Source organism: Haematobia irritans, chromosome 4, assembly GCF_050003625.1.
Source record: "Haematobia irritans isolate KBUSLIRL chromosome 4, ASM5000362v1, whole genome shotgun sequence".
NCBI classification, from domain to species: Eukaryota; Metazoa; Arthropoda; class Insecta; order Diptera; family Muscidae; genus Haematobia; species Haematobia irritans.
Window position 1 is genome coordinate 211,223,837 of NC_134400.1, and position 20,957 is coordinate 211,244,793.

The 20,957-nt window shown below is 31.5% G+C and overlaps 1 protein-coding gene and 2 long non-coding RNA genes across 23 annotated transcripts in view; 2 read left to right on the forward strand and 1 right to left on the reverse strand.

Annotated features, from left to right (window-relative positions):
* Positions 1–3,731, forward strand: part of LOC142235119 (uncharacterized) — an 82,941-nt gene extending 79,210 nt beyond the window's left edge. For all 21 annotated transcript variants that reach the window (XM_075306372.1, XM_075306357.1, XM_075306359.1 and 18 more), the window contains one exon: positions 2,452–3,731. In XM_075306372.1, coding sequence (XP_075162487.1) covers positions 2,452–2,565 — 114 coding nt within the window. In that variant the 3' untranslated portion in view covers positions 2,566–3,731. The remainder of the gene's footprint in view (positions 1–2,451) is intronic.
* Positions 3,732–6,694: 2,963 nt separating this feature from the next.
* On the forward strand, positions 6,695–7,537 carry LOC142233786 (uncharacterized). The gene is made up of 2 exons (XR_012721490.1): positions 6,695–7,104; positions 7,164–7,537. It is a non-coding gene; the product is annotated as an uncharacterized LOC142233786 (long non-coding RNA).
* Positions 7,126–7,747, reverse strand: LOC142233785 (uncharacterized). The gene is made up of 2 exons (XR_012721489.1): positions 7,557–7,747; positions 7,126–7,501 (listed from the first exon to the last, which is right to left on the reverse strand). It is a non-coding gene; the product is annotated as an uncharacterized LOC142233785 (long non-coding RNA).
* Positions 7,748–20,957: the final 13,210 nt, after the last annotated feature.

The following is a 20,957-nucleotide window of genomic DNA, read 5'->3' on the forward strand; positions in this document are numbered from 1 at the left end:
AGATATATCTCGCATATATATCGTTCGCCCGATTTACATTCATATGACCACAGTGGCCAATCTTTTTCTCCGATTTAATTGAAATTTTGCACAGGGAGTAGAATTGTCATTGTAGCTATGCGTGCCAAATTTGGTTGAAATCGGTTCAGATTTAGATATAGCTCCCATATATAGCTTTCGCCCGATTTACTCCCATATGACCACAGAGGCCAATTTTTTGCTCCGATTTAGTTGAAATTTTGTACAGGGAGTAGAATTGCCATTGTAGCTATGCGTGCCAAATTTGGTTGAAATTGGTTCAGATTTAGATATATCTCCAATATATAGCTTTCGCCCGATTTACACTCATATGACCACAGAGGCCAATTTTTTGCTCCGATTTAGTTGAAATTTTGTACAGGGAGCATTGTAGCTATGCGTGCTAAATTTGGTTGAAATCAGTGCAGATTTAGATATATCTCCAATATATAGCTTTCGCCCGATTTACACTCATATGACCACAGAGGCCAATTTTTTGCTCCGATTTAGTTGAAATTTTGTACAGGGAGTAGAATTAGCATTGTAGTTATGCGTGCCAAATTTGGTTGAAATCGGTTCAGATTTAGATATAGCTCCAATATATAGCTTTCGGCCGATTTACACTCATATGACCATAAAGGCCAATTTTTTTGCTCCGATTTAGTTGAAATTTTGCACAGAGAGTAGAATTAGCATTGTAGCTATGCGTGCCAGTTTTGGTTGAAATCGGTTCAGATTTAGATATAGCTCCCATATATATGTTTTTCTGATTTCGACAAAAATTGTCAAAATACCAACATTTTCCTTGTAAAATCGCCACTGCTTAGTCGAAAAGTTGTAAAGATGATTCTAATTTTCCTAAACTTCTAATACATATATATCGAGCGATAAATCATAAATAAACTTTTGCGAAGTTTCCTTAAAATTGCTTCAGATTTAAAAGTTTCCCATATTTTTTACTAACATTGTGTTCCACCCTAGTGCATTAGCCAACTTAAATTTTGAGTCTATAGATTTTGTAGAAGTCTATCAAATTCTGTCCAGATCGAGTGATATTTACATGGGTGTATTTGGGACAAACCTTTATATATAGCCCCCAACACATTTGACGGATGTGATATGGTATCGAAAATTTAGATCTACAAAGTGGTGCAGGGTATAATATAGTTGGCCCCGCCCGACTTTAGACTTTCCTTACTTGTTTCAATATTTATTAAACATTGAAGTAATTTCTGGTTATTTGTTGAGTTATTTCAAAAAAAAAAACAATTTCCACGTGGCCATACAACAACAATTCCTAGTGGTGAGTTCAAAAAAAGTGATGGCCACACTATTGCATTTTTTTTATAGGGTTACCATATATATATAACTGCTAGTACATCAAAATTTTTTGTATAATACTTGGTATTATGTTCGGAAAACAAGACGATGACCTAAAGGAATGATTAATAGTACACCCAAAGAAAAAAAAAACGTTTGGAAAACGTGTTTTCTTTTGTTAGAGTTTTTTGAATTGCTTCGAAAATGTTAAACTTTTATCACCAAAAAAATTCGTTTGTTACAATTTTTTTATTTTTTCAATAAAAAGAGTTATTTTTGAAACAACAACACAGTACATTTCGTTTATATCAAACACTGTTCTTTTCTGACTTTAGGTCTTTAATACGACACATTTTACAGTTCAAAATTTAATATAGTACAATGTAATGTTGAAATTTTTTTCGGAATCTTCCGAACATATCTGGAATATATGTAAAAAACAAAAAAAAACTTTGGTCGAAGCAGGGATCGAACCCACGACCCTTGGCATGCAAGTCGGACGTAGCAACCACTGCTCCACGGTGCCAAACTAAATGTTTGTTTCTGTTAAATAAACTTTGTTTATTCGGTTCGTGGGCGCCGCAAGCTATGCTATATAAATATAACTTATATGGATATTTATCTATTGATGACCATAGTAGGTACATAGCTCAGTGGTTAGTGTGTTGGCTTACAAAGTGCATGGTCCGCGGTTCGATTCTCCGTCCAGGCGAAAGGTAAAAAAATTTTACATATTTATAAAATCGTATAATTTCTTCTACATTGTTTGTTTTACAGGAAAATGTAATAAGATATAAAAAACCTCGTGGATGTGAGAAAGATATGAGGGAAAATGCAATTAGCAAGAAAACAATGTTTTTTTTTTGAGTTAGTCTTTATGAAATTGTTTTTACATCCTGGAAAAGAATAAACGTTTATCACAAAAAGTATATACTTTTCTTCCAAATACACTTGCTTACAGCGAGAAGCAAATGAGAAACGAATTTTGTTTGTCTAAAATTTCGTTTGGGAGGAATGAATAATGTCGTTGCGTGTATATAATATATTTAATTATTTTACAAATTTTATATTAATAATTTAATATATTTTCTTTAATATATATATTCTTTACAGAGTTCCAATCTATTATCGGCAACATTATGTTTGGTGAAAGAGCTCGATTATCCCAGTTTGGAAGTTGTTGAACATGCCGTGCGTTGTCGCATAGATGAATTGGCTGCCGAATGATGATGAATACGATCTTCCTATTAGTGGGATAGAGAAGATGTGCTGATTTAGATATTGCCTAAACTAACATAAAACGCTAAATTTCGAATGACCCTATTACTACTATTTTGCCTGATTTTTTATGATTATTAATAAGATTTGGAGCTTACTTTAAATTGAATTAATTTCATTGAATTTAATTCAAAATAGTATATAAAACAAATAAATATATTTTACTAACTTCAGAAATAAACAACATTTAAACATATATAATTGCTATTAAACATAAATAATTAGAATAATAATTATTTTGTTTTATAACAGACATTAAGTAAATCATAATCTTAGTTAATTTAATTTAAAGTAAGCTTTGAAATGGAATTTTTCATTGAATTTAATTCAATTTTAATAGAGAATCATCTTATTCCCTTACTAAACACAAAACAAAATTTATTATTGTTATTAATTTATAATTGATAATTAGTAATCTTTTCTTACATCTTTTTTTTTTAATATTTATCACATACATTTAAAATGAAACTATAACAAAACAAAACGATTATTTTAGTTAGAATTACTAATGACAAGGAAGTTATTAAAACTGAAATAATAAAGAGAGCCCTAGGATGAAATATAGAAAATGGAAATAGCAGAAAAAAGACAAATATTGCTTTAACAAATAACAATGTACTTATGTTTTTAATTTTTAAAATTGTCTATATTTTTAATTAAATTTTTATACAAACATAAATAGATGTGGTGAATAAGAATAAAAAAAAAACACACCCACACAAAAATAATTAATCCAAAAAAGAAACACAAAATAAAAAAACCTAACTTTAGCTGTATATTTTTTAAAACAATTAAGAATATAAAGTAAAAAAAGAAATCATACAAACAAAAACGAAACAAATGGAAACACTCAAACCAACGGCTTGCCAATTATGAAACAAATATATATATATAGAACTATACAATTTACACAAGTTTTTTTTTTAAAAAATGTGAATCTAAAACAACAACAAATAGCATTAACAATAACTAAACTTAATGAAATAGAAGACGAATAAAAATTGTCTAATTAACCACTGAGAACGGGGGCTAATGCAATAAATTAAATTTAAATAAAAATATACTCGAAAGTTTTTTGTTTGTTTATTTTGTATAATAAATTAAATGCATTAATATTTTTGTTTGTTTGCTTAACTACTCTATTATCAGGACAAAGAATTTATTATAATTGTTATGTTTTATATCATTTATAGTTTCCCTATAAATATTTCTTTTGGAACTCTGTTATATTTTGCATATTTATTAGGGAGTTTTTTTATCGAACAATCATTGTATACTCCTTGAAGAGCTTCTTTTTCCTAAAGCATAATTAAAATGAAATATACCTACACAAAAAATGTTAAATTTGAATTGCATTTACAATTATTTTTGTTAATATAATTATTGATCTATTTAACTAGCAAAAAAATAAAATAAATTATTTAACCTTTTAATATTATATATAGTAAAAAAGAAATCCATTATTGTTCCAATAGATGGCGTTATATCTCTGTATCTAGAGCTGTATAAGTTCGATAGGGTTACGCTAGTTGACCTTTGAATTTTTTCATTTAGTACTAAAAATGACTATTCTGGGGCCAAATCACCGCAGTCGAAATAGAGTAATTCGTCATCTTAGTGTAGTTTACGCGGTTCACCGCAGTCGTTATCGAATTGTTTCTACTCGAAGTTGAACACGATAGGTAGCATGCTATCGAAAACGAAGTATGTAGTGATTTTTGAGCAGAAAAAAGGTAAACAAAAAGAAAAAAGTTGGTGAAAATGTAATTATTATTCCATTTTGGCAAAATACATTTAAGAAAATATAATCTTACTTGCATTTAGGGAATCGGATCAAAGAAAGGAATGCTCAGTATCCGCTTCAAAAAAAAACTTATTTTTTCAAGAACATATTTAAAAGTTTCTTTTGACAGATGAAAACGTCTTTTAAATCTATGGATTAGTTAAAAGCACTCACTTCAAAATAGAATCACTTACTCTACTTCAGGCAATGCTAAAGGACTGCCTTCGTCACGAATATTTTTCCTTATTAATGCCACTTTGTACTCATCCTCTGAATCCGAAGACGAGGAAAACAAAAAAAACACACAAAAACAATATAAATATCTCAGAAATAACATAATTTGATAACAAAAAATTATTTTGAAATTCTTCTATCTTCCAATTTCTTATTACCATATGTTTACAGCAATGCAAAAAAAAGTAGTAGACAAAATAAATTACGATCGAATGCGGTGATCCAAAAATTTAATGCGATCGAAATGTTTCTCTATACGAAACAGAACTCGATGACGAATGCGGTGATTTGGCCCCTGATAGTTTTGTGATTCCGTTTTCATTAATGGACACTAGCAAAGAGAAAATACGCTTATATATTATTTTACACTTTTTCTTTAACAAGGATAGAAACCGAAGCCCAATCGGGTTGCGCTACATGACGTTAGAGATATTGTAGCATTTCACACTTTTTTTTCTTTAATATAAAATCGAGGAAAACCTGGCCACATAGAAAAAATATTTTCCTACTTTTGCTATAGGGTTTTTAATGAAATATAATTTTTGTTTTCTACATCACAAATATTTCATTTAAAAAGTGGACATCACAAAAATAAAAATATATGTTTGCAATCTTAAGAATTACTATCAGAGAAGAAGAGAAAAAATATATTTCATAAACTTGGTTGAAAAAGTCGTCAAAAATATGACAAAACATCCAGGAAACGATAAAGCAAAATAACAAACAATGCATCTTTAAACACTTGACCAAAGAGAACCCATTAGAGAATGACATAGGTCGTAAAATAAAAATAAAATATTTTTTGATTGCAATCACAAAAATAATTCCAATCCAATAATTTTTTAATTGATATTGCTTCAATCACGGAAATTATAATATCAAATACCGAAACTTATTAAAAATAATTGATTCAAATAATTTCTGTGGTTGAATTTTGTTTTGATTAAAATATTGATTGATTCAATGAATCTTTTAATTGAATTTTTTTTCAAATTCAATAAAAATGAAAATGCCTGATACTTTAACAGTCAATCAAGCGCAATTTCTGAATTAAAAATTTGTTTAATAATTCACTGATTTTATTTTATTAACGCAAAAAAATTAAAACAAATCTTTTTTTTTGACTAATGGATACAAAAACTATTAAAAAAATTTAACATTTTCTCGTGTATATTGTATATAAGAGCATAGGATTGAGAATATTTTCTTTTTGTTTATTTTATATATTCATTAAAATGTCCAATAAACTGGAGAATAAAAAAACAACAACAACTTACAAACAATAACATGAGTGTTTTAATATAATGAAATGGGATAGGACTTGGTAAGAAAGGTATAATATCGGGCGGCTCTTTTTAAGTATAGTACACTATTTGAGAGGAATTTATACATCGATTTTATTCCGTCCAAAAACGAACCTTGTTGGTTCAAAATACTTACCCCATTTTGTTAATATTTTGCAAAAATAAAAAATTGTGGGGCCCATTTCTCGCAAACTGAAAAAGATATTCGCACACCCACGCGACTTTTTTGTGAAGGGGTTTACAAGTTCATAATTGAACTTGTCATCGAAATCGGTTCATAATTGCGGATTTGACAGCTAATGCTTATTATAAAGTTAGTTTCTGTGAAAAACGAGTATCTTCATCCAACAGGTTGGCTGATAAGTCCCCGGTCTAACAAAGAAAAACACATTTTTTTATCAAAATTCGTTTTTATTATTCAATATAGTTCCCTTCAAGAGCGATACAACGATTATAACGACCTTCCAATTTTTTGATACCATTTTTGATACCTTCGGTTTTGCCTCAAAATAGGCCTCAGTTTCGGCGATCACCTCTTCATTGCAGCCAAATTTTTTTCCCTGCGAGCATCCTTTTGAGGTCTGAGAACAAGAAAAAGTCGCTGGGCCAGATCTGAAGGTTGGTACTATATAAAAATAATATGCATTTAATACTAGCGACGCCATCTATGTGTCAGACCGGGGACTTATCAGCCAACCTGTTATCTCTGTAAATAGGGTCTCGAGCTCAGGGATGTTAACTTATTTATGCGAAATAATATACCTGGGGGGTTACTCTGTATTGCGATACGAAAGCAAATGCGATGCGATAGTTAAATGCGTTAAGAGTACAATTCGGTACTCTGTATCACTTGCGCAAACGCTTTCGCAAAGTAAACTGAAAATATGGTAACGCTTTAGCAAAATAAAGCGAAAATATGACAACGCTGGCTGCACAATGTAAACAATAACGAAAATGATAAAAAGAAATGTCAAAAAATTGTAAATAAAAACATTTTAAACAATCTTCCGTTCGGTGCGTGTTCTTTTAAAACTTGCTAATCGTTTATAACAAAAAAGTAATAATTATGGATTCGATAGCGTTATGGTTTGAAGAAAATTAACATGAACGAATTACAAGAAGAATTTTGCGAGATCGGTCAAATATACTCTCCCTAAGTGACCACGGGTAAGAAAATGGAAACTCAAATTATGTGACAAACGTTTTCGAATATTTCATTTTTATAGATTTCGTCTTAATAAAGATGCGTTTATGTATGTATTTATTAAACGCTATTAAAGACGACCTTGTCGTTCCAAATAAATCCACAGCCATTCCAACTCCAATAAAAGTGGCCGCTGCTTTGAAATTGCTTGGACAAGGTGGTTATCTACAAATCGGCCAAGACCATCTTTTAGGACTATCAGAGCAATCTATGTCGCGCTGCTTAAAAGAAGTTTGCGAGGTGATTGAACGAATACTTTGTCCCAAGCACATACAATTTGAGGTAACTGCGGAAGAGACCATAAAGTCTACCAAAGTTTGGAACTGACGTTGCTGTGTCTGTAACTTTTTTGGTTTTTCCCTAAAACAATAAACAATTTAGATACAAATATAAAAATTTAATTGTGCTTACTTACATATTTGTTACTTTGCGATTGCTATTTTGTTTGCGCACGATTTTTGCGATCAACGAACGAGTTTGACATACGCTTTCGCATTATAGAGTGCGGTGATGCCAGATTTGCGAAAACTACATGCGCAAGGTAGATACGAAAACGAATTACTGAGTACCAATTACTCGATTCGCGACAATTTTTCTTACGCATCGCAATACAGAGTAACCCCCCTGCCCATTTTTTCGTGCAAAAAATCCAGGGTTGCATAAATGTGTGTCTGAAAATACTCAAAACAACGATTTCGCATTTATTCCGCGCTAACGCTTTTTATATGGAGTATAAACGTTTTTCGTGCATGACGTTACCTTAGTACTAGGCTTAAAACAAAATTTCATACCCCAGAGGTGACCAACTTTCAACGCGTACAGGTCAGCCCATGGACCCTCTAGCAACCCACAAACTTTCAAACCTAGAAGAAAACAAGTTAGCTTTCACACAAACAATTATAGGGCTGTTTTTTTTTAGCACTGGATACCCTTAGCCGTGTAGAAAAAAGGCGGTATGTGGCCATTACCATTTGGTATTAGTAAAATGGTTCATGTTACCTTTTAATTTTGATACCACTTTATATCAAATCATTTACATCCGGTATTACTATGGTATTAACTATCGCATCAACGTAACATATGATATGTAGCCGTTGCGACCAATTATAATTGGTCGCCTTGGTAGTTTATTATTTTCATGTGGCTTGTAAATAACAATATCTTAGGATAAGATGGCTACCGAAAAAAAGAATTCTGTATATATAGCAAAGTAAAGGTAAGTATAATATAACAGGTTGGCTGATAAGTCCCCGGTCTAACAAAGAAAAACACATTTTTTGTCAAAATTCGTATATATTATTCAACCTAGTTCCCTTCAAGAGCGATACAACGATTATAACGACCTTCCAATTTTTTGATACCATTTTGGTAGTACTCCTTCGGTTTGGCCTCAAAATAGGCCTCAGTTTCGACGATCACCTCTTCATTGCAGCCAAATTTTTTCCTAGCGAGCATCCTTTTGAGGTCGGAGAACAAGAAAAAGTCGCTGGGGCCAGATCTGGAGAATACGGTGGGTGGGGAAGCAATTCGAAGCCCAATTCATGAATTTTTGCCATCGTTCTCAATGACTTGTGGCACGGTGCGTTGTCTTGGTGGAACAACACTTTTCTTCTTCATATGGGGCCGTTTTGCCGCGATTTCGACCTTCAAACGCTCCAATAACGCCATATAATAGTCACTGTTGATGGTTTTTCCCTTCTCAAGATAATCGATAAAAATTATTCCATGCGCATCCCAAAAAACAGAGGCCATTACTTTGCCAGCGGACTTTTGAGTCTTTCCACGCTTCGGAGACGGTTCACCGGTCGCTGTCCACTCAGCCGACAGTCGATTGGACTCAGGAGTGTAGTGATGGAGCCATGTTTCAGCCTTTGGCACATATCGACGAAAAACTCGGGTGTATTACGAGTTAACAGCTGCAAACACCGCTCAGAATCATCAACACGTTGTGTTTTTTTGGTTAAATGTGAGCTCGCGCGGCACCCATTTTGCACAGAGCTTCTGCATATCCAAATATTGATGAATGATATGACGAACATGTTCCTTTGATATCTTTAAGGCCTCTGCTATCTCGATCAACTTCTTCTTCTGCATATCCAAATATTGATGAATGATATGACCAACACGTTCCTTTGATATCTTTAAGGCCTCTGCTATCTCGATCAACTTCATTTTACGGTCATTCAAAATAATTTTGTGGATTTTTTGATGTTTTCGTCGGTAACCACCTCTTTCGGGCGTCCACTGCGTTCACCATCCTCCGTGCTCATTTCACCACGCTTGAATTTTGCATACCAATCAATTATTGTTGATTTCCCCTGGGGCAGTGTCTGGAAACTCATTATCAAGCCAAATTTTTGCTTCCACCGCATTTTTTTCCCTTCAGAAAACAGTTTTTTATCAAAACACGAAATTCCTTTTTTTCCCCATTTTTTCACAATAACAAAAGTTGCTTCACAAAAGACGCTCTATCTCACAAACTAATTGACACGAATCATATGAAGGTTGGTACTATATAAAAATAATATGCATTTAATACTAGCGACGCCATCTATGTGTCAGACCGGGGACTTATCACCCAACCTGTTATTTTAACATTTCTAAAGGTTTCTAATGCGAACCTTCTTTAATTGGATGCGCAATTGGAATAAAAAAACCTTCCAAATACCACAACAGACGACTTGAGGGATGTAGTGACTGAAGTGCGACATGGAGCTGAATTGGGAGAAAAATGCATGGTGATATGATTAGTTGTATGTATGTATGTTATGTATTAAATGAATTAAAAAAAAAACAAATACATGTTACGTGTGTTTTATTAAACTAAATATGTATTACTATAATTAATACCGGGTTGGTATTACACCCAATACCGTTAAGGTATTATTTGGTAGTACCGCACTGTTTATACATCAATACCTTTATGCACCCTCATAAAAAATCGCTTCTGTAACATATACTCCCAAACATATTTTGCTTCAAGCATATACATTTTTGGGTATTGCCCAAACATTTATATGTTTGATCTCTACCAATATATAATATGTTTGAAAGCATATTGGTCTAAACAATATATGTTTGGGTAGTCTAAGTTCCAAACATTTTGTATTTTTGCATCCAAATTCAATAATGTTGTCTTCCAAAAAATTATTAATAATTATTATGTGACCCTATAATATGTTTGGAAGCATTTTGCACCCAAAAATATTATATGCTTAAAAAAAAATCTCCCAAACAATATTGTGCTCAAAATTTTATTTATTTATTTATATATTTACAATCATAATGAATTATGAAAATAAACAGGTAATATAGGTGCTAACAACATAGGTTTTCGACCTGAATGCTCAAAATTTTGTTTCTGCCCAATTGTATATTCCCCGACATCTTTCTCACTTCCACGAGATTTTTTAGTTCTTAGCACCTTTTTCTGTAATACAAACATTGTAGAAGAAATTATTCAATTTTATGATTTTTTTTATTTTAATTTTACCTTTTGCCGGACGGGGATTCGAACAGCGGACCACACAGTTTGTAAGGATCAAAGAAGTAGCTGATCAATTGCCCAAGGAAAAATAAAATGTTAATTTTGTAATAACAAGCAACAACCACCAACTTAATTCAATATCGCTCCCTGTTAAATAGCGCTCCAAGCTACTAAACACATATATGTTTATAGGCTATTTCTAAATTAATATATGTTTCCATCCAAGTAATATGCTACTTACAAACATTTTATGTCCCAAACATAATATGTTCTAACATATTAACATATATGTCCCAAACATGTTATGCTAGTTTATGAACATTATATGCTTGCACTCAAAAATATTGTGTTTAAAAATGTGTGTTCCAAACATATAATGTTTATAGCCAAACATATAAAAAACAGTCTTTTTCATCCGTGTGGTATAGATAATAATACCGCTTAGGTATTATTTTCATTACCATATTGGTACTTTCATAATACCAAAGGTACTTTCATGCATTGTGCACCGCCTGTACCATTCGGTATTGATATTGTACCATACGGGGTTGACTAACTATCAATAAGGTACGGTATCGTTTTGAGACCGTATGGTAATAATTTCTCTATGGGTGTTATGTTGATACTTTTTTCCGTTCAAAAGTTGCAGAACCACGCCACTTCCAAGAGAGCATCTTCCAAAGCCATCTGGATGGATTTCAGAAGGACTTAAAATCAATTAGTGCATACGGCAGCGGTTCAGGCTTTACTTCTTGAGCATCTAGACAAGTGTGTGATGTACGGTTTATATCACATCGATCTCCCGATTTTGATTCCTGAGCACCTAAAAGTCACAATTTATGTCGTATTTGAAATTGGAAATTTAGTATTATTTTAGACCCATTAAAAGACGCATTCATATAATTGCGCGATTTTTGTAAGTACGCATATAGAACAGTTCACAGATAATTTCTTATCTCTTTGGATGTAATTAGAAACGTATCTCTCAAACTATGTTTCTTGAGAAGGTGGTGAATACAGTGTATGTAAAGGTTGCGGCATTCGCTTATTGATAGAAAAAGTTCTAAAACAAACTAAAATGTAATTAACAACCTTTAGTATAGCCACAAACCGTGTATAACACAATTTGCTGAATATTGAAGTTACAATCTTGTGGGGTTGAAATGAGAATGAACAGAGAGAATAAAAACACAAGAGAACGAAACTGTGAAGCGAAACTGCGTCAGTAGATGGCAGTCATGAGGAAAATTTCTCTAATATCATGCAGTTTTTGTCGGCACTTCTCTCAAATATCATACAGTTTGCTTCAGCGTGACCCAGTTCAGTTCTCTGTCGACTTTACGAAACGTAAAGAAGATAGGACTTAAAACCTACTTTGTAGTAACAAATGTTCTTTTTTATAAATGTTTTCATTCCATTAAATTTTTTGGCAGACAATTTGAAATTATTACTGCCGATGCCTTTATAAACAATTTATCAAAACAGTGCTTCGACCGCAACGTCGGTAATACCAAAGCTGCAGGCATTGTGCGACATCTATACGGTTGACATTTGTTGTTTTTGTAGAAGAGAAATTTTACTGCACTTTACTGGCACCTCACCAAATCGCTTGAATTTCAAGTATGTTACGTAGTTTGTTGTTCTGGCCCGGAAGTACCCGGGGCTTGAGAAATAACCTCGTAAAAGTCATTCAAAATTTTGCTATATCTCTTATATTTCAATTTGAACAAACTTGGGGTCATTGTAAAGCTGATCCCAAGTGCTATTAACCACAAAAATTTTTACGTAAATATCTAATAAAGTTTATGAGATACGAGGGCGGTTCGGATACTTCTTAGCCTATCAATAAAAGAGAATAGTTAGTTTTTCAAAATATTTGTATTTTTCAATATAATCTCCTGATACTTCAATACAATTAGTCCAACGCTTTTCTATCAATTATATCCCTTGATTAAAATAGTTTTCCTCAAGGTCAAAATAGTCAAATACAGTTGTAACTGTAAATGCATTTTCCTTTGAGGTAAAACGCTTGCCAGCAAGGATTTTTTTAGAATTGGGAACAAGTAAAAGTCACTGGGAGCTAAATCAGGAGAATAAGGTGGGTGGACAAGCAACTCGTTGATTTTAGCCATTGTTAAAACACTCTTGTTCGCTGGTGCGTTGTCTTGACGAAAAAATATTTTTTGTGTGTTGTACGCCAGCACGTTTTTCTCGAATTTGTACATTGATCCAAAAGGTTGCAATAGTACTCTGAATTTATTGTTTTACCCTTTTGCAGGTAGTTAATCAATAAAATACCTTTGAAGTCCCAAAAAAGCGGTTGCCATAACCTTACCAGCCGATTGAATTGTTTTTGCCTTCTTTGGGGCACTTCCTCCAGCTTCAGTCCATTGTTTGGATTGTTCTTTTGTCTCTGGAGTATATGGTGTGGATCCATGTCTTATCAACAGTTATGAAACGACGCTTAAAATCCATTTTATTTCGCTTAAAACGATCCAAAAAAGCTTGAGAAATGTTCATTCTTATGCGTTTTTGATCGACTGTTAACAAATGCGGCTGTTAAAGATGGAAAAGCTATCTTGCAGAAAGCTTTTTCATCTGTAGTTCTTCATGCAAAATTAAATGGACTCGATAATTTGAGATGCCCATGATATTAGCAATTTCACGCACTTTTATTCGTCGATCATTTAATACCATATCATGCACTTTGGCTACAATTTCTATTGTTGTTGCTGTTTTTGGACGTCCACTACGTGGTTCATCTTCAATGCTTGTACGATCACGTTTAAATTCAGCAACCCAATTTTACATATGAAAAAAATTGCTGTTCCATTGTAAAAAAATTGCGGATGTGTCTCTTTTGAACACCTGTTTCTATATGAAGGAGTTGCCAGATCGAAACAAAATTTAACATGTGTTCATAACAGAGATGGAAGTTTCCAAAACACTTAACTTTTTTCTGTTTATACCGCGCTTTTTGTGCTAGACTAAGAAGTTTCCGAACTGCCCTCATATAAAAATATTCCCACAGTATTTAACCATTGATGATCTTCCGTCGGGAGATTAAACCAACTGAGGACTATATAGAAAAGGAAGCAATAAGGGCATAAAATAACACGGACAGACACCGAGGGCTAGATGAACTCAGGAGGTGATTCTGAGTCGATCGGTATATATTTTAAGAGCAATATTTCTGGTAGGCACATTTTTCTGAGGAGGTTTTTTCAGCTATTTGATTTAGAGGCGATCTATTATTATGGCCGGTTTCGATGCCAATCTGGGGAGTGAGACCTCCGATTTGTTTGAAATTTTAAAGGAAGGTTGGGGTGGCTTCTAGACAATGATCCGAATTTTGATTTTTTCAGGATTTGAATGGATTTTTTTTGGGGTTGGTCACAAATTAAGCTAAGTTTTGCTCTACGCTTAGTTTAGGAAATAAGAGCAAAAGAAGATTTTCATATAAAAATTTCGAATTTTCAAGGATTTGATTGAATTTTAAATTTTTTTGTGTTGGTCACGAATTAAGCTGAATTTCGCTCTACGACGCTTAATATAGGAGCCATGAGCAAAAGAAAATTTTCATATACATAAAAAAAATTTGCAAATAAAATTTTAATTGAATTAAAAAATATTCAATTAAAAATTTAATTGGTTCAACAAATTTTTTAATCGAAAAAAATTAATCACAACAATTTATTAACTTATTAATTGCAACAATTAATTTTTTAATTGATCCTGGTGGTGGAAAAAGACGAATAAACTACTACCAAAAATTTTCCAAATAAAATTTTAAAAAATATGTAATTAAAAATTGAATCGGTTCAAAAAAATTTTAAATTGAAACAAAACTCAATCATAACAATTAATTGTATCGATTAATGTTTTAATTGGAACAATTAATTTTTTAATTGTTAATAAATTCTTTGATTGAATACATTGGATCAATTAATTCCGTGATTGAAGATAAAAAATATTTTTATACCCTCCACCATAGGATGGGGGTATATTAACTTTGTCATTCCGTTTGTAACACATCGAAATATTGCTCAAAGACCCCATAAAGTATATATATTCTGGGTCGTGGTGAAATTCTAAGTCGATCTGAGCATGTCCGTCCGTCTGTTGAAATCACGCTAACTTCCGAACGAAACAAGCTATCGACTTGAAACTTGGCACAAGTAGTTGTTATTGATGTAGGTCGGATGGTATTGCAAATGGGCCATATCGGTCCACTTTTACGTATAGCCCCCATATAAACGGACCCCCAAATTTGGCTTGCAGACCCTCTAAGAGAAGCAAATTTCATCCGATCCGGCTGAAATTTGGTACATGGTGTTAGTATATGGTCTCTAACAACCATGCAATTTTTTTTTTTTTTTTTTTTTTTTTTTTTTTTTATTATTTTCATCTATGGATTAAACCCTTACAGACTAACAGTAATATATTACATTATATACATATCGTTTGTTAATATATCAAGTATTTAATAATAATGTTATCTTTTTCTTTACATTGTATTTCTCTTCTGACAAATCAAGATAATAATAAAATTTATTGAATTCTTTACAAAGACGGCGAAGTGGATCGTTGTTTTCAAAGTTCGTTCGAAAGTATTCAATGTGGAGCAGTTCAAAGTTGCGGGTAGGTTTAAAGGGTACATTGAATGATATGCTGTTAATAAGGAAGTCAGATTTAAATCTTCCGTTAATTAAATCAACCATAAAACAGATATTCAGCATGGTACGTCTACTTTTCAGTGTGGGTAATTTGATGAGCGATAGTCTTTCTTTGTAAGACGGCAAGGTCTGAGGTGTCCAGTTATTCCGACGTAAACAAAACAGTAAAAATTGTTTCTGAACAGATTCAGTACGATTGCAATGAATTTGGTACTGTGGGTCCCAAATTACAGATCCATATTCCAGGATAGGACGCACAAGTGAAGTATATAAGTTTCTTGTAACAAATGGGTCAGAAAATTCCTTACGCCAGCGCTTGACAAATCCAAATGATCCATAGGCCTTATTTACAGTCATAGAAATGTGAGATCTAAAATTTATCATGCGATCCAAAAGTATTCCAAGATCTTTAAAGGATTCAACAGTTTCAAGCGTTGTGCCATTCAAGTTATAATTCGTGTCGATATAATTTAATCTATAAAAAGAGATATGCTTGCATTTCCTTATGTTCAGTTCCATCATATTTGATGAGCACCATCTGTACATGCTATTCAGATCAGATTGGAGTAAGGATTGGTCATCACTATTCCGAATAACCTTTATAATTTTAACATCGTCAGCATACATGAGAGTGTAACCATATTTAATGGCTGATGGAAGGTCATTTATAAATAAATTGGTCCATATCGGTCCACTTTTACGTATAGCCCCCATATAAACGGACCCCCAAATTTGGCTTGCGATTACTCTAAGAGAAGCAAATTTCATCCGATCCGGCTGAAATTTGGTACATGGTGTTAGTATATGGTCTCTAACAACCATACAAAAATTGGTCCACATCGGTCCATAATTATATATAGCCCCCATATAAACCGATCCCTAGATTTGGCTTGCGGAGCCTCAAAGAGCAGCACATTTCATCCGATACGGCTGAAATTTGGTACATGCTGTAAGTATATGATCTTTAACAACCATGCAAAAATTGGTCCATATCGGTCCATAATTATATATAGCCCCCATATAAACCGATCCCCAGATTTGAGCTCCGGAGCCTCTTAGAGGAGCAAAATTCATCCGATCCGGTTGAAATTTGGTACGTGGTGTTAGTGTATGGTCTCTAACAACCATGCAAAAATTGGTCCATATCGGTCCATAATTATATATAGCCCCCATATAAACCGATTCCCAGATTTGGTTTGTGGATCCTCTAAGAGAAGCAAATTTCATCCGATCCGGTTGAAATTTGGTACATGCTGTAAGTATATGATCTTTAACAACCATGCAAAAATTGGTCCATATCGGTCCATAATTATATATAGCCCCCATATAAACCGATCCCCAGATTTGAGCTCCGGAGCCTCTTAGAGGAGCAAAATTCATCCGATCCGGTTGAAATTTGGTACGTGGTGTTAGTGTATGGTCTCTAACAACCATGCAAAAATTGGTCCATATCGGTCCATAATTATATATAGCCCCCATATAAACCGATTCCCAGATTTGGTTTGCAAATTTCATCCGATCCGGCTGAAATTTGGTACATGGTATTAGTATATAGTCTCTAAGAACCATTCAAAAATTGGTCCATATCAGTCCATAATTATATATAGCCCCTATATAAACCGATCCCCAGATTTGAACTCTGGAGCCATTTGGACGAGCAAAATTCATCCTATCCGGTTGAAATTTGCAACGTGGTGTTAATATATGGCCGCTAATAACCATGCCAAAATTGGTCCATATCGGTCTATAGTTATATATAGCCGATCCCCAAGCACACAAAAATTGGTCCATATCGGTTCATAATCATGCTTGCCACTCGAGCAAAAATAATCTACCAAAATTTTATTTCTATAGAAAATTTTGTCAAATTTTATTTCTATAGAAAATTTTGGCAAAATTTTATTTCTGTAGAAAATGTTGTCAAAATTTTAAATCTTTTGAAAATTTTGTAAACATTTTATTTCTATAGAAAATTTTGTCAAAATGTTATTTCTATAGAAAATTTTGTTAAAATCGTATTTCTATAGAAAATTTTGTCCAAATTTTACTTCTATAGAAAATGTTGTCAAAATTTTATTTCTATAGAAAATTTTGTCAAACTTAATTATATACCTATTTAATCGGCAATTTTAAGTTTAATATATACCACGTATGGACTACGTGGTATATATTACCGTATTAGGAAGTTTTAAGATACCTTGTCATGGGCAAAAGTTACCGCAACCCTACTGCGATTGTGGATGCCAGTCTTCAGTAGAAGTTTCTACGCAATCCATGGTGGAGGGTACATAAGCTTCGGCCTGGCCGAACTTACGGCCGTATATACTTGTTTATGTGTTGAAATTTACTTGAAACAGGAATAAATAAATACAGGTCAGGGAGGGGAACTCCTCTTTGGAATAATGAAAAACTAAATTTCTTGGATTTACCCGGGAAGTGACAAGAATGAAGTTCACCACTGTGGTATCACAATGGATTGAATAGTTTAAGTGAGCCTTAAATATCAGGTTGCCACTATACCTAACTAAGTGCCTACTTGACATTTATAGGGAACGTGGGAGGAGGTTATAAAATAAATATGGGGTACGTGATTTTTCGATGTTTGGTTGAGAACACAAAAAAAATTGATTCAATCACGAAATTAATTGTTCAAATTAATTTTTTAATTGAAATGTCTTTAATCACGAAAATTACACTATAAATTGGGCATAAAAAACATTTGATAAAAAAATTAATTGATATGATTCGAAAATTTCAATTAATGTTTAATTAATTCAATTAAAAATGTAATTGATGTTGATTACAAAAGACAATTAATTTTTTAATTGATTCATTTAAAAATTGAATTGATGGCGATTGGAAAACTCAATCAGTTACTTTTATCGATTAAATTAATTATTTAGTTAAGCTTCAATCCACCTTTCAATTAACTTTTTAATAAAATTAATTCAGATTGAAATCAACTGAACTGCCCTCGTATAACAACAATTTTAAAATTTTGACCCTAATTTTGTGAAATATTGTATGTATCTCAAAAGTCCTTCGATTATGACCTATTATACTTTTTCCACTTGCATATTAAAGACCATCTTCTGCTCTTTCATTTGAGATATAGTTCGTAGCTATAGCTAAAGTTTTAGCAAAGGTATCAAGGGTTATTTTCAACAAAACATGTTTTTAATTAAAATATTTTTTAAAGTAGTTTAAGTCAAATATAGCTGAATATTAAAAACAACATTTAGAATAAAAAATAAAGCAAGCATTTTTTGTAGTTTTCGAAGCACTGTGCGACGGATAGATTCAGAAAATGAACCTGCAGAGTCGTGCCGCCGATTTTTGCCGCTATCGATGAATTAATAATCATAACCTATTTTGTTTCCGACAAAGGAAAATAATTTGAATGTGAAAAGCCTAACGGAGCCATATGAAAACGGTCGTAATACAAATAAAACCAAGTTTAAATTTTTTTGTTTATGGCTTTTTTTATATATATATATTTTTTTTATATTTATTTTACAACATTTAACACATTGAAATATACATATAATTTTTATTAAGGTTATTGTTTTATTTTTTTTCTGAATCTTTGACTATTTAACCATTACATAATATTGTATATAATGATTTCTTTTCTCAGTGTATATATATGTATAAATTGTATAAGTACATAGGTTTGCATGTAGGGGGTTATTAGAGTTTCCCTGGTATCTAAGGCGATTATTATCGCCCATACTGGGATTTTATTTTTCAAAATGAATAGGTACGTACATACATTTTTATATATATATGCGATGCGAACTATATAGAATATTTTTTTAATACATAGATAATACATCTACATATATAATTTAATAATAATAATAAGAAGAATTTTATTAAACATTTAACAAACTACAACAATTTTTTGCATTATTTTTCACTGTTTTAATTTGTTATTGCTTTGGTGGCATTAACAGTTGTGTTTTATTTTTATTTTTTTTTTTTGTAAGGATTTCATTTAATTTTTTTAATAAAATTTCTTTTAAGTACTACGCAAGACGTGCATTCCCGTTTGTTAGATTTTGGTTGTGTGTAACTGTTTCCTGTGTGTTGTTGTTTTTTGGTTTTTGTTTTTGGGAAATCTGTATTCATGATGGTGCAAGATGCTGGATGGTGATTTGTTAAATGTTAAACAAAATAATATTTATATTTATTGACAATATTTTTAATTAAATAAAAATATAAAGGGTGCTTATTTTGTTTTTTGCTTTTTGTTAAATATGCGTGCAATTTTCAAAATTAAAATTTATAGTTTTTTTTTTTTAAATAATTAATTTAGTTTATTATTAATATATTTATAGGTATTATTTGCGTGGCATTTGCATTTTATGGTGGCATTTGTAACCGCTCGCCTTAAATTTAATTATTGTCAGTCACAGCTTAGAACATTTCCATCTGCAGACTCTTACATTTAAGGGCAAGTCTAATCAAAATTATATTTTATTTTTTTTTTTTTTTTGATAATGGTATATTTTTATTTTACTTAAACACTAAAATGTCTTCCACAAGTTATTAATTGCATTATTTTCCATTGTTATTTAATTTCATGTTATTATTATACATTTTCATTGACTTGGTAATTTTAACAAATCGAAAATTGTCTTCAATAGTTGTATTATTTTTGTTGTTGTTTTTTATTATTATAAATGTCTTCCAAAACTTTTGATTATTTCATTTTATTTTTTTTTTTTGTGAACAAAACTAAGGAAAAACTTAAATAAACTTTGTGTTTAGATTCATTTACAATAAAGCCATTTTTAAATAAAGAGCCTATAAATATTGTAACCTTTAGTTACAATATATTATTTTTTTTTATAATGGAACTTTGAGTTTTTGAAATTTGTTTATATATTTTTAAATAAATATATTTTAAAATGTATCATCGATTATTATCAAGCAATATTAAAATATTATTATTTCAGGCATTTGATAAATCCATTTGAATAATGACATTTTTATATGTGGAATTGAAAACCATTTTCTAAAAATTATTTTTATCGATCCATGCCGAAATAAAATTTTTAATTTAATAATCAAATAATTTGTAAATAAATATATTTTAAAATGTATCATCGATTATTATCAAGCAATATTAAAATGTTATTATTTCATGTTCATTTGATAAGTCCATTTGAATAATGACATTTTTATATGTGGAATTGAAAACCATTTTCTAAAAATTATTTTTATCGATCCATGCCGAAATAAAATTTTTAATCAAATAGTTAATAATTGAAAGGTTTAGACTAGGATTTATCGAAGATATAAAAAATAATACATTTTGAAAATTAAATCGATATGTTGAATAAAATTGAAAAATGTTTCGATATACTATCGATAAATTATATATTTCTATAGACGATTAGAGAATCTATATTATTATTTCCATGGTGAAATGAAACCGGTAAAAACTTTAACGAAAACAGTAAAGCCAAATGTTTCAGCAAAATATCGATACAAAATTTTATAGATTTTTTATAATGATTTTAGATTTAAAAGGCCTTAAATTATTTATTTCTCGATATGTTCAAGTTATTATCGATTATGAATGTTATCGATATCGAAATTTATCGATAAAATTTTAACATATTTGATTTTATGACTTTATAATCGA